General features: G+C 36.4%; 1 protein-coding gene across 8 annotated transcripts in view; it reads right to left on the reverse strand.

Annotated features, from left to right (window-relative positions):
* RGS12 (regulator of G protein signaling 12) overlaps nucleotides 1-13612 on the reverse strand; it is a 91771-nt gene that overhangs the window by 50956 nt on the left and 27203 nt on the right. For 2 of the 8 annotated variants that reach the window (XM_075091981.1, XM_075091979.1), the window contains exon 1: nucleotides 5763-6101. The exons of 5 other annotated variants lie outside the window; for them this stretch is intronic. In XM_075091981.1, coding sequence (XP_074948082.1) covers nucleotides 5763-5795 — 33 coding nt within the window. In that variant the 5' untranslated portion in view covers nucleotides 5796-6101. Of the gene's footprint in view, nucleotides 1-1073; nucleotides 1393-5762; nucleotides 6102-13612 lie in introns of those variants that run through there. One more of the 8 variants, XM_075091978.1, reaches the window with a different exon arrangement.

Here is a 13612-nt window from a genome sequence, read left to right on the forward strand (position 1 = left end):
TATATTTATCCTTTTAAATACATTACAGCATTAACATTGCATAAATGCCATCAACTCCAATGATCTGTGGGAGGGAGATCATGTCTCAAAATATGGTATATATTGTTCTAACATTTTAAATAAAAAATAGAGCCATATTACTTAAAATTTAGTGCTAGATTTTCCTTCTAATAAATAAATAATCTCAAATGTACTTCTCACCTAAATATTAGAGTAATATTATAGTATTTTTATCCTCATTTCAAAATATTATTGCAATTAATTTCATGATTTAGAATTCTACGAGAAGGATGCTCCTTCAGAATGCCACTAAAGGGGGATTACTACATAATTTGTCTTTTCAATTCTCTACCACCAAAGAAGTTAATAGTTAATATAGAAGTATTATAGATGTAAGAATTCCTAAAGAAAACAATACAGTAAAACTACTGTACAATAATTTTACTGAATACATTCTTCTCTGAAGGTTAAATATTTTTATCAAATATTTGAATCTATAAAAACAAAAATAATGAACAGTAATAAATAAAAAGAACGGTAAATGATGTGGCATTTGGAATTCCTTTAAGAAACAAATCTTCACTTTTTTACCCCAAACAAAACCAATCTTATCACGTATAAACACAGTGCCTTAAATGCCAAATCCACCCCTAAAATTATTTTTATAAAGATATATATAAAATATATACAGTTATACCTAAAGATATAACATTGATATAATGGTACAGAAAGCATATACAAAATACATTGCACAGAATTAAAAAATAGGCACAGATTATAAACACACTGATTTTTTAGCTTTACACACATTGGGCACAGTTCATAAATACATCTCAAAATCTGAATATTAGCTGTACAATAAGATTCCCTTTACTCTTCTGATAATAAAACCCAATGTTTGCATTTACAATGGAATTTTAACTCAAATACTTTAAAGTAAAAAAGCTTAAAGGCTAAGCAAAAAGCTTTCTGAAGCTGATAACATTCTTCTCTAATTACTTGCCAATAACAATAGCCTCCTCTAATTTCTCACTGCAACAATGCCTTAGCTAAATATAATTCATATCACTTACCCGTTCTTCGTAAGAAACAGCAGTTATTTTTCCTAACAGCACTCTTCCTAAATTCATCTTCACTTAATATGAAAAAAGCATTTCCTTAACACATCAGCTTCTGAAAGATTAAACTAAAAAATTCAATCCTGTTCCATGCCTGTACATGCCAGTAAACTTTAAAGGCATTTCATATGAAGTTCTATTTTACTCCCTTTATGTTACCCATAGCAACAGGCCAATGCAGGAAGCTGTGGTTCGTCAGGGATTCAGATTAGATCTCAATTATCTCTCACCAGAAAAGCTAGATCACTTTATATAAATCATGTTGATTGTATTCTAAAACGTTTCCTATAACAAATCAGGAAAATAAAATGACATTGAATTGTGTGATAGTCCTGTATTCAATAAAACAGATCTCCAAGACAGTTTTCAGAAAAACATTAATCACCCTAACATTAGTTACAGAAACATTTACATAGTAAACCACTATTTTCAGAGGTTTACATAATGCAAGCCAGAATAAAGTAGGACCTCAAACGGTCTATTCTGCTTAACTTCTCAGTGGTTAACACTATAACTTTCATGTAAAAATCCACAGTACAAGGAAACTTGGCATATTTGGTTAAACCTAGGAGCTGCCCATTGCCACTAAAGACAAAATTGTCCTTTCAGAAACCAGCTGATATTCTGCCCTTCCTTCCTCACTACCCGAGTCTGTGCTCAACTGATGTCAAGAGAGGTCTGTGCACAGCACTTTAAGAACAGAGAGTAAAATAGGCTACTTGTAATGTAAGAGGGAAGTGCTATTAACTTGCCAGTGACAGCAGTGTCTTCAAGAGACTGGATATGGAAAGTATAGGATTTCATAAAGTTTGCTGCTATTGACAAGTAAATAGCGATAGTACCTAAACCATTCATTGCTGTTATTTTTTAAGTGATCAGAATATAATTTTCTGCTAAAAATAAACACCAGAATTGCAAACTGGAAATTATTAGTGGGCATTTTTATGCTAGTGGGATGTCCTTAAAGCCCAGGTGGACCTACTAGCAGTGGTTTAGGAAAGAGGAATCTTCTCCCTTGTTCAATGCAGCATGTGAAATTCCCCACAGCCATACAGTTCCTAGGTTAAGCCCCCAATATAAAAACAATCCTATGAAGAAGGCAAATATTACTCTCAACTTAGAGTAACTGAGGCAAAAAGAAGTTAAGAGCCTTTACTCAAGATCTCACAGTAAGAGTGGCTTGCAAAAGACAGTCCAAGTCTTCACATCTTCCCATTTCTGGATTCAAGATTAAGAGACTTGGTTAACTCAATCTTCTCAATTTAATTTAGACTGATGAGAGAAGAAACCTTAAGCTAATTGCAGATGAAAATGGAGGAAGCATACTTTAACAAGCATTCCAGGCAGATATGCAAACTGCTGCAATGGATGAAGTTCTTTTTATGATTGATTACTTTTTTGAATAAGCACACTACTGCACTTTTGAATGCTGTCTTCTACAAGCATTTAATACCATGAAGAAATGCAATGGATATCAATGGGTGGGTAGACAGGAAGCAATGTGTTTTACAAATTACACCCTCCATTATTTTAGGACTTAAGATGAAAATGTCCCATGAAACTTACACAGAAGAGCAGTTTTACTATGTGTGGTTAAGTATTAAAAATTATAACTGTATAAAGAAAAAATGCCAAATGGAGCTGTTTAAATACTGCATTTTTCTTGACACTAAACTAAATGGGATGCAGAATGTATTTTCACTGCCAATACCTTAACCAAACAGCAACACCATTACAAATATGCAAGTGATGAGGTGCATAATAATCCTTACATTGGATACATAAAAAGCACAAATGGATCAGGAATGCCTAGAGAACTTCCCTGTGAACACCTCTTTGCGGTAACACAAGACAGGATTTTATCAATAGTCTCTACTTCATGGTCAAAGTCCTCTAGGAGTCACCTAGAAAGACCAAATGTTACCCACAAGAACACAAGAATGATTAGGAGAAAAATGACCCCACATGCAATGGGATGTAGCTGCAAGACTAGCAGTTCACAGCAGCAACTGTATGAACATTGTTAGGAACACTGTGTGTGGGCAATGTTTTATACATTCTAGGCACTCATACTTGGTGTTATAAACCTAATAATCCCTTAGTTTAAACAGACCTTTAGAGCTGTTGACTTTATGCCATTGAACTAAGCATTGCACGTCCACATTTTTTCCATACAGTGACTCTACTAGCACCACAAATGAGCGCTACCAAGTAGACAGTACCAGTTAGTGATAATGCCTATGAAATGTCATGTGATTCTTAAAGCCCTTTAAAAAATTCATATCCCTCTACATTTTCACAGGTTATTTCAGAAGCTGCCAGATTCAAAATCTTGTGATTTTGTGTACCATATTTGTAAACCAGGCCAGCAACTCAAAGTTCAAAGGTCAAAAGCAGAAGGAATGCTAATTTGCAAAGCTATTAATGGAAAGTGTTAAAATATGACACAACAGCTTTAAAAACTTTATTCAGATATACTAAAGACGACAGTTGTAAACCCACATCCATCTGCTTAGAAACTGAACTGTGGGAAGGGGTAGAGACCCCAGATATGGTTGATCTGTTTTTCCCTGTTACCCTCCCTCCACTTCCTGCTCATATTTTCTTTTGTACATTTGTTTTCTGAGGAAAAAAAAAAGCTGAAGAGAGATCAGAATGACTGGAAGCCTGGATAAGTTTTAACTTGTCAAAAGATGAATAGGATTTAATATATCCCCAACTCCTAAAAGAAGAAAACGCACACAAAAAATGCCAGGCAACTAGAAAGAGGCAATCCCCTGGACCAGCTCCTAGTCACACAAATTCCTAAAGTAAAGTTAACATTGGCAGAATGCATCATCAAAAATCTTAAATCTCATCAATATCAAGTATTTCTTTTATCTCATATTAAAGAAAGTAACAGCTACTTGCATTAAAATTGGAGAAAAAAATATCTGCTAAGAACATGATTCAGCTCACTGACCCTAGGTACTGAAATAAAAAGCAGCAGTATCACAAAGCCTACAGACAAATTAAGAAATCTTTGCTATAAAATAAAACAGTGTTTTCTTCCTAATTCTCCCAATTCTCTATAATCTGTCTAGATATACTTTTGTCAATGCTTTGTCAGCTATTCAACAATAAACAGACCCCATATGTGCTATTAAAAGCAAAAGACGGAAGATACTCTCATTTGCAACACTGGGGTTTTCCTCTAACAATTTTAAAGAGAAACGTCCTTCCTATTCCAAGACAGTATTAAAAAAAATATTTTCAAGCCAAACTATCTGGAATTTGTTTGTGTAAAAATAACTGAAATACAAGCCACCTTGTTAAATACCAAGACTTCCCACGCTATAAATTCAGTGAAGTAAAGAGACTGGATGCAAAGTGCTGTTCCGAGTGCCCCCTGCTGACTGCCTGCCCTGCTGAGACAGGTACACACTTTAAAGGGTTCAGTTCAGGAAGATTTGCCATCCAGAAATCAACTCTAAAAACAAATATTTGGTTTTGAAAGCTGTACTGTAAACTTTGAAAAATACTTCTGTAGAGCCCAACTGTAAACTGATAATAGGAAAACCACTTTTTCAAAAACATTTCTTAAATTACTATTTTTAACTTCTGTTGATCAACATTAAGAAAACTGAATTCTCTCTGCTAATAAGAACATGCAGAAACAGCATAACATCCACATCCACATGGAAGGTGACCTGCAGCCCAATATTAAATTAAAATTAAATTACATATTAAGGAGGATATGATTAAGTGACAGATTGCTGAAAAACATTAAGCCACTTCTGAATTTCCTACTACTGCAGATGGAACCTCTAAGAATCGATAGATTTTGAGGAAATCAATATAAAACAGAGCATGAAAACTACTAATTTTTAAGACAACAATTGCATATATATCTTCCTGAACCTTGTGATTGTTTCTTTCCCTTTTCATTTTAAAAGCTGATAGTTTTGCTGCTATACCTTTAGCATTAAAGACAATTATTTATGTCTATATATCTCAGAGTATAAGACTATGATGTCAAAATTTGATAATACAGCTAGGACCTTTACTTACTATGTGTTTTCTGAGCAACAAGAAGCTAAAACTGGTCTGAAGTCTTTACACTTTACAAATTTTGTATTCTATAAATAGTTTTCATTTATTTTCAGGTTTTTTAATAACTCATACCACCTGGATTCTGTTTTATAAGATAAAAAACAGCTGGAAGTAAAACAAAAAAATCGCTTTAGCTGTATACCTTAAAAAAACGCTGTAACAATTTGAAGGTGACTTATAACTTTAACATGACATTCATTCTTTACAGAAGCATGTGCAAGTATAATGAAAATTAACAGAAACATTTTAAAAAATCCCTTAAGTATCTGTATAGCTACTAAACTCACTCCACATTTTAAAAACAATACAATGCTAAGGAGAGATTTAAAACATGTCTATAAAAATGGTGTATTCTTAATTTCATAATAAAGCTTACATACAAAGTCAACTTAAATACTTATACTTACGAACTTTGCCTCTTTAAAACCTCATTGAATCCTTAGAAGCATTATTTATCATATTTCACTGCAAGATTTCTTAGCTTGGAAGGCTATTCATTAAACCATATTCCTGCTTTCTGTTCGCTTTAGACAAACAAAACTTTATACTTACAGACACTTGACTATCAGTAAAAGTTTTCTCCATGTATAAATAGTTTAACAGCTCATTATTAAGAAACAGTCCCTTCAACTTATTATGCTCTTTCTGAACACATATTTACTTCTTCCAGAGTCCAGTAAAAAAATGAAGCTTCTCTGTCTGTTGCCCTATCAACACCTCTCCCATTCTCCTCCCTCCCCAGCACATTCTCCGCCCTCAATACTGGTTCTGTATCTTCTCATCAAAAGGAACAGGCAGCTTTTAAAATGGTGTTTAGGCAGGTCCTGTGTAACAATAAAGCTTCTGTAAAGACAACAGCATGCTGCTGAGGAATCTGTTACTGCAAAATGCATTTGGTAAGGGCCTACAGGACTCTTGTCTTAAACGTTTGTCCAAACTTGTTTAAGCATTGAGTCAACATCGTTTTCTCCTCCAAAGTATTCTCTTTTTTAATACATTCCCCTTTGACGAGTATATTATCTGAATGAACTAGGTCATCAAACCCTATTAAAAATACCTAAAATATAATCTAAAAGTATTTTTTTTAAAAAAATTGTTAAAACTTGTACGACTCTCGGCAAATTTCTTTCAGTTTCTGGCATGTAGGTACATGTCTCAGTGTGATTACAATCGCATGTATGCATATTATGCAATCTATCTCATCCTACCAAAATGCTCCGTGTTCTTTTGAGTAAGCAGGGCATTGGCATTTAGAAGGATCGCGTTCCAAGTGAAACATGATCCTCATAATTTTCAATACCACACCTACTCTCCAGACAGACCAGCAATATCTGTGTATTTTCAGAAAGAAATGCACACACTTTCTGCCCAACAAATAATGCTTAAATACCATCCTTCTGCAGTTCCTTGGTTCAGAGGAAAGTAGAGGATGGGATTTTTACTGTATTTTTATAAGTATCAGAAGAACAGATCAAATGTTGTGGTGATTTAATATTGAATAAAAAGCAGTAGCTCATCTTGTAGAAGCTCCACAGGTAACTCTTTTTTTTTTTATTCTCCTGAAACTTCACTGGACTGACAAATCCATACCAACAGTGAAAATTAAATGGTACCAACTCCTAGCCAAAATCCCAGCATTTAAGCATGGAGGCAGGGTCAGAAACAATTCATGGATAGCTACAGTGCTACCATTTGTGCCATATGTATTCTGTGGTTATACTTTATAAATACCAGTTCAGTTAATTCAGCAAGGCCTTAACTCTTTCCCTAACATTAACCAGGTCTCACAGAGCAAAAACCCCTCCTTACCCTCATTAGCGCATGATACAACAAAAAGACGTACCAGGTAACAGGAAGAGCAGCCAAGGGAGGGCAGGAAGAGAGAGGCATGAAACCAGTCACCCAGTTCCTCATTCCCACACAGGAGATGCATTGGCAATCTGTTTTGCAGCAGAAGCTCTAACCAGGAAATCTGCAGGTGTCCTCTCCTTCAGACAGCTGTAGCACAAGCAGCAAATGCTCCCAGAGGCCATAGCCAGCAGTTACACTGAACTAGTAGATGCTATGGTCAGCAAGCCCTTTACTTTACAAACAAACAAGCTGACACCAAGTGAAAGGTAACGCAGCTTCCTGTGCCAAGAGTACAATCCATAAACCCACAGTTAAGGAGAAGCAATGTCCATCCTTTAGACTAAGGACATAACCAGTTCAGAACACAGTTTTACCAAACCCAGTATTATGTTTCCAGTAGTGGCCCACACATGGATGTTTACCAACAAGTAGCACAGGGCGATGTACTGGACATTTCCCTGATTACATTCTCCCAGACTCCAGGGTTTTTTTTAGTTCAGGAGATTTCCTGAACCTGGCATGGCTTGTCTCCTTAGTAATCCCCAGTGGCTCTCTATTCCAAATACTTGTCCACTTTACCCCCAGGACATGCAAATTTCTTGCATCCACAGCACTCAGTGGTGAGGCGTCCCACAAACCAACTCACCTCCTACATGAACAATCATTTTGCTCCTGGCTCCAGCTACCTTTAATTAATGGTGCCGACTTATTGTCCCTAAGGAGACAGTGAGCAGTCAATCCCAACTACTTCTTCTATGCCACTCATGATTTTTGTACCTTCTTGTGCCTTTCTGAATCTTTTCTACTTCTAATATATCGCAACATTTTTGAAATAGAGACCAGGTGTGGAAAAATTACAGATGTATACACTGGAATCATTATGTGGGTTCTTTTCCTCTATTCCTTCCCTAATAATTCATAATGCAGGATTTTGTTTCATTGCTACTGTACTGAGCTGATGTTTTCATGCAACTCTCCCTTGTTAACTCAAAAACCTCACTTCTGAGAAGAAACAGTCAGCTCAGAGACATATATATCATTTGATATATGAAGCTAGGGCTATTTTGCCTCGTTTGCATTGCTTTACATTTATCTGCATACATTTTCATCGGCCATTTTGTTGTCCAGTCACTCAGTCTTATAAAAGCAGCCTGCCCTCATCTTCAGAGACTGCTCTTGTCCTTATTACCCTGAGTAACTTCACCTTACTGCTCACCTTCATGGGAGGAGCCTTAAAGATGCTCTTGAATCAACAAGTGTAACATAAGGAACTGAAGCAAGGGCCAACCTTAAGTGGCAAATAATTCTGAGTTTCAATAACAGACCCCGGTGCAATAAGCTAATTATTCTGCCTTAATGTCAAGTGCCTCATGAATAAGACCCAGAAGAGTGAACAGTTTCAGTTCAAAGAGAATTCAAAATTTTAGATTTAAAAAAAATGGTAGGTACCAAAGGTTACAGAGAAAGACACCCCTGAGAGGTTGCCCACCTACCAAGAGTCCTAGTTCTGTGACAACTCTTTTGTCACTACTCAAGGAAACCAGTACCAAAAGAATGGAGCCAAAACCAAAGTCTGATACCTTATATTGCTGAACTAAGGGATATGACCCCTCCGTAGCTTCAGGTGGTTACTTTAACTTGTTGACCCTGGCTGATACTTGTAGTTCCACAAACATGACTGCATCAGAGATGTTGACAGTTCATAGATTCACTTGCGTCCATTTAATCACACATCTCAAGAATGGGGGTACTGGCTACTGACAAGAAGTAAGGCCTGCTGCCTGAGGATTTATGTAGAATACAAGTTCATATGTAGTCCCTGAAAGCACATACTGTGCCTCTGGTTCTGTGGCAGAAACTGGCTTGTGTTGGAGAGCCAAGCCCTGAGGCAATAAGGCTTGGACAGCACTTGAGTGGCAGGGTCGGACAATGTACTGATTACTTCCTCAGGGAGAAATTTCTCCATACAGTGCCAACTGTCTTTGCACATATGGGGACTGAATTCCCTGTGGAATCCATCCTAGGCAACATTGTTGGTTTCTTCTCAGGCACCAAAGTACGGTATGAGCGCTGCCTCAGTGAGCACTGCCATATGCACCTCACAAAGAAAGCAGAGATGAGATCCAGCTCTCAGCACATTCTGTGACTACCCTGCTTTTTACATGGAAATTTACATGGCAAATTTCTCCAGAATTCAAAATAAAGAAAATAACCCCAAAGAAGGAGGAAACAGTAAACAGTAAAATTACTGCAGTATGGTCATTTTACCAACTGCAGTAACAGAAAACCCATTATTCTCAGTGTCTAGAAAAAAAAAAACACACAGTTTAACATTCTGGATTGTGCCTACAAAGAAGTATCTCCAATTCACAATAAAGAGGTTACACACAACTGTACTCATCTGTTGATCAACCCAGCTTTGTCAGATACTTTACAAAGCAGTGTGAAGAGCATAAGAAAGTTCCATAATTAAGTCCATAAATGTAAGGAAAACTTAGAGCATATATTGGATCTGCAGTGAAATCCTACATACGCCACTAAAGAGTGCTGATGAGGCACCATAACTTTATGTCACCGTGTAAATGTGTAGTGCACAATCTGTGGAAAAAATAAATGTATACTGCTAGCATGATGTTTTCCTTCTTTAGGGGGTAACAATGGATGTACCAAAAGCACCTGATACGATCACACATGCCAAAGTAAAAGCCTGAAGAAGATTGTCTAGAGTAACTGAAGAGAGTTTGAAATTCTTTATAGAGCAGGCTAGAGAACCAAATGTGAAAACATGATGCTCTTTTAAGACATACTAAGAACGATGACAGCCAAAAAAACATCTAAGAGATACCATAAGCATCATCCAGAATGAGATTATGGTAACCTACAGACATACTGGCTATACCTGTACTAGTCAAATAAATAGCACCATAGGCTATTGTGTAGTTCCAAAGACAGCTGGTGCTTTCTGGCCAGTCACACCACCAAGCTCTCCCAGTCCTCCTATCAATCAAGTTGGTTGCAGCCAAACTGCCTGCTGGGCACCGTGATGCTAACTATTAGGGCTAACTTCTAAAACATGTGCAAAATCATTTCAGAAAATACACTAGTTGGCCCAGGACGAAGCCAAATAAATGACAATTCTAACAATGTGACAGTACAAACCCTGCAATCCCCTACCTGCCCCTGTGTTCTGGCACTCTTTCATTTACCAGCACAGCTGTGCAGCCACTATGCAACACAGCAGGTAAACAACTCCAGCCAGGACTGTAACAGTCAAAGGTCTGAACAGAGCAGAATGCCTCGCAGAAACCACTGGATGCTTTCAAAGCCTCACTGATCAGCTCCATGACTGCATATGTTACAGTAATTCAAGGTAAAGAAATCAATGTTTAATGTCATGACTAACTGACACTATTTAAAGCTATATATTACAGTTCAGCAAGAGGGTTTGAGCTACTATAGCAAAAGACTCTAAAATCCCTAAGCACACTGATCTAAAAGCTGACCCCTGGTGGCACACTCCAAGAAACAGGATCTGTCATTGCTACTCCACCGAGGAACAAGAGACAGGTTCTAGCAAAGGGAAAAGCGAAACAAAAAATGTAGGCTGCGATCACAGATCCATCAGGCTTCCAAAACAGAGGTGTTAGGAGCTACACTGTGTCAGCATTCAGACTTCCTATGTATGAGACAGGAGTAGCCCTTTAACAACTCTATTCTGAGCATGCTAAAAATACAGAACTACCTTTTACATACAAAAAAAAATATGTTTTATTCTTGCATGTAGTTTTATTTCCCAACTGGCCTTTTCTCCACCTTCATGAAAGCAGACAGCAAAACTGCCAATTGGTTAATTACACCTTAGATAAAAATTAGGACAAAATACATGCAGAAAGATGCAATACTTCAAGGTAGTACTAAGTGGAACCTGTGTATATTGGCAGCCCATGGCAAATTATCATACATTAAAAAAACTGGTGAAACCTAAGACAAAAATATACATTCTTTTCAATTTTCAAATTCACAATTATAAGCTGAGAATGAAGAGGCCTCTTGATTTAAATCTTGTAATTATACTCGCCATATTGGTGGCGTTGTGGCCATGGTGAACATCAGAGAAGCTCTGCAGGGAAAGTGAATATTTTCTCTTAGCTCAGCTGACAGGGTGGGAAGAGTTTGGGGCATGTTTAGCCCTTCTTGTCTGATTTTCCTAGTATACTAGTTGGTCTAACATAAGCTATTATCTCCCTGTGTAAGCCTTGGCTGATTATTTAAATCAGTCAAACAAAGACAGGTACCCACTTAAAAACTCATTATTAAGTCAAATGAGCATTTAGGGGGTTTTGCCACCCACAGATGCCAAAGCTAATATCCAGCAGCGACATGTCATTCATTAGTATAAAAACCTCATACCAAAGAGGTGTGTTGTATGCTTTCAATTAGCAGATGAAATGCAAAAAAGTTGCTTCAGTGGAATTAACAAAACATCAAAAAATCAAGCATTATTATCTAAAATAACAGCTAGTAATACTACATTATTAATGGTTATAATTAAGATAGAACATTCTACCAAAATTCCTCACACTGATTTTTAAAAGGACTATATGATACATTCCAACCCTGAAAACTTTACTAAACTCTAGAACTTTGATCGAACAAATGTTCTTTTTCATATAGGGTATATAAGGCTTCCAAATCAGGATGAGGACAAGAAAAGAAGCAGCAACAGCCATCTTTTATCCTGATACTTAGTTAAAAGAATTAAATAGTCCTGACTTTTAAAAAGATCTCTACATTAAAAGATTATTTAACAATACTCAAAAAGCTTGACACCTGTTTGCCTAAGATATTTTGTCTTTCATGATACTATTCCACCCTATTTTTAACAGAGAAATACCAAAAGAACAAGTGCCGTAATAATTTTCAGGAAACCCAACAGCTTTGAATGTTCTTCTTGGCAAGGAGGAACCTAAATCTGTTGACTTCAGGGGAATACTGCAAGGGACCCCCATTTTTACAGACCTCAAGAAAAATTAAAATATAAATGGAATGAGCTATGGTTGAAAGTGTTACGGACTCTGGTTCCAAAACTGTTGTTCTAGTCTCTGCAGTCTCTCAGAGTCACCTTTAATGTGTTTATAAATCTATAAAAAATGTCTTTGCCAGGAAAGAATCACGCAAGACGATGAGAGTAGTGGCACTTACCTATAGGGAAGAAAAGTAGGAAGAAATGTAGGATCATGCTCTATCATTAGTCCAAATATTAAATAATCCTAAATCACAGCAATTCCATTTAGCTTAAGAAACACCTTGCAAATATGAACCAGCAAACATGCTATAAAGCAAAACTGGTGGAAATCACAGAATTTTAACATGGTTGTTAGTGGACACTATTTCATAATGACAAATTATTCACATAGCAAAATTCATTACTGCATATAAAATAGGAATATTTTGTTAACAAAAACAGATTTATTGTAATTGAATGAAGTTCTAAATACATTTCTTGTGCAAACAACAAAATTAAGGCATATATTAGACATACTAATTTTCTGAATTCAGTTCCAATGTGCAAGATAATCATATTCATCTCTAGTGTGAACAAGCACAATTTCCACAGTGCAGAAATAAAATTGTGTTATTTTCTGAGACATTTTGTATACCACAGATGTAGCATAACTGCATCCTTTTTTGATCCCTATAGATTTAAAATAATCTTGTATACTGGTTCTTATTAGTAAAAACAGCACCTACAGGTTAACCCTACAAACTTGTCCGTTCTCTTCTATGTATAATACAGCTTCTGCAGGTGAGAGGAAAATGCTTTAAGGAGGGGCAACTGTGTCATTACAGCTAATTCTAATTATGTAAGAATATTGTCTGTGATGTATAGCCAGCCATAATCTAACAATTTAAAATAGTGACATATTCTCTTGCAATCAATGTTTCTATTTATTGAAATAATATATGTATAAAAATGTTTTATTCTTGGATAGATTTTTAAAAACAAAAAACAAAAACTGCAAAGAAATCATGCCACCTTATGGCAGAAGACAGCAAAACTGATGGCTGGTATTTCACACACTTCAGCTGCAAAGACAAGAGGAACAAGTTCATACTTTCCCAAAACACCCAGATACAGCCTTCTTCAGACCCATAAGTGAATGAACAGTGTCCAGCATCCACCCATAAAACAAACTGCATGAAACCTACTTATACTGCTCAGTTTCGAAGACTAAGTATGATGCCCGCAGGAATCAAATCCACAAGCTCAAAGAAGCATATTCATTTTCAAACCTTATGTTTGGGTTAGTACCTTATCCATTCTGCTGAGATAACTGGAAAGAACACAAAAGCAACCAAGCAGCCTATATAATATGTTCATGATCATTATTCCAAAGGTGGAGACTCTAAGAATTTCCTGGTATTGTTATTTCCTCTTCCAGCAACTCTAAATAGATGGCCTGAAATAATCTAAATGTGTACTAGCAACATTGTGTTCTACTACACTTAGCGTAACAGCACTTGGGAAAAGTGCTGCAGTAGCAATGTTA

Source organism: Phalacrocorax aristotelis, chromosome 4 (assembly GCF_949628215.1).
Source record: "Phalacrocorax aristotelis chromosome 4, bGulAri2.1, whole genome shotgun sequence".
NCBI classification, from domain to species: Eukaryota; Metazoa; Chordata; class Aves; order Suliformes; family Phalacrocoracidae; genus Phalacrocorax; species Phalacrocorax aristotelis.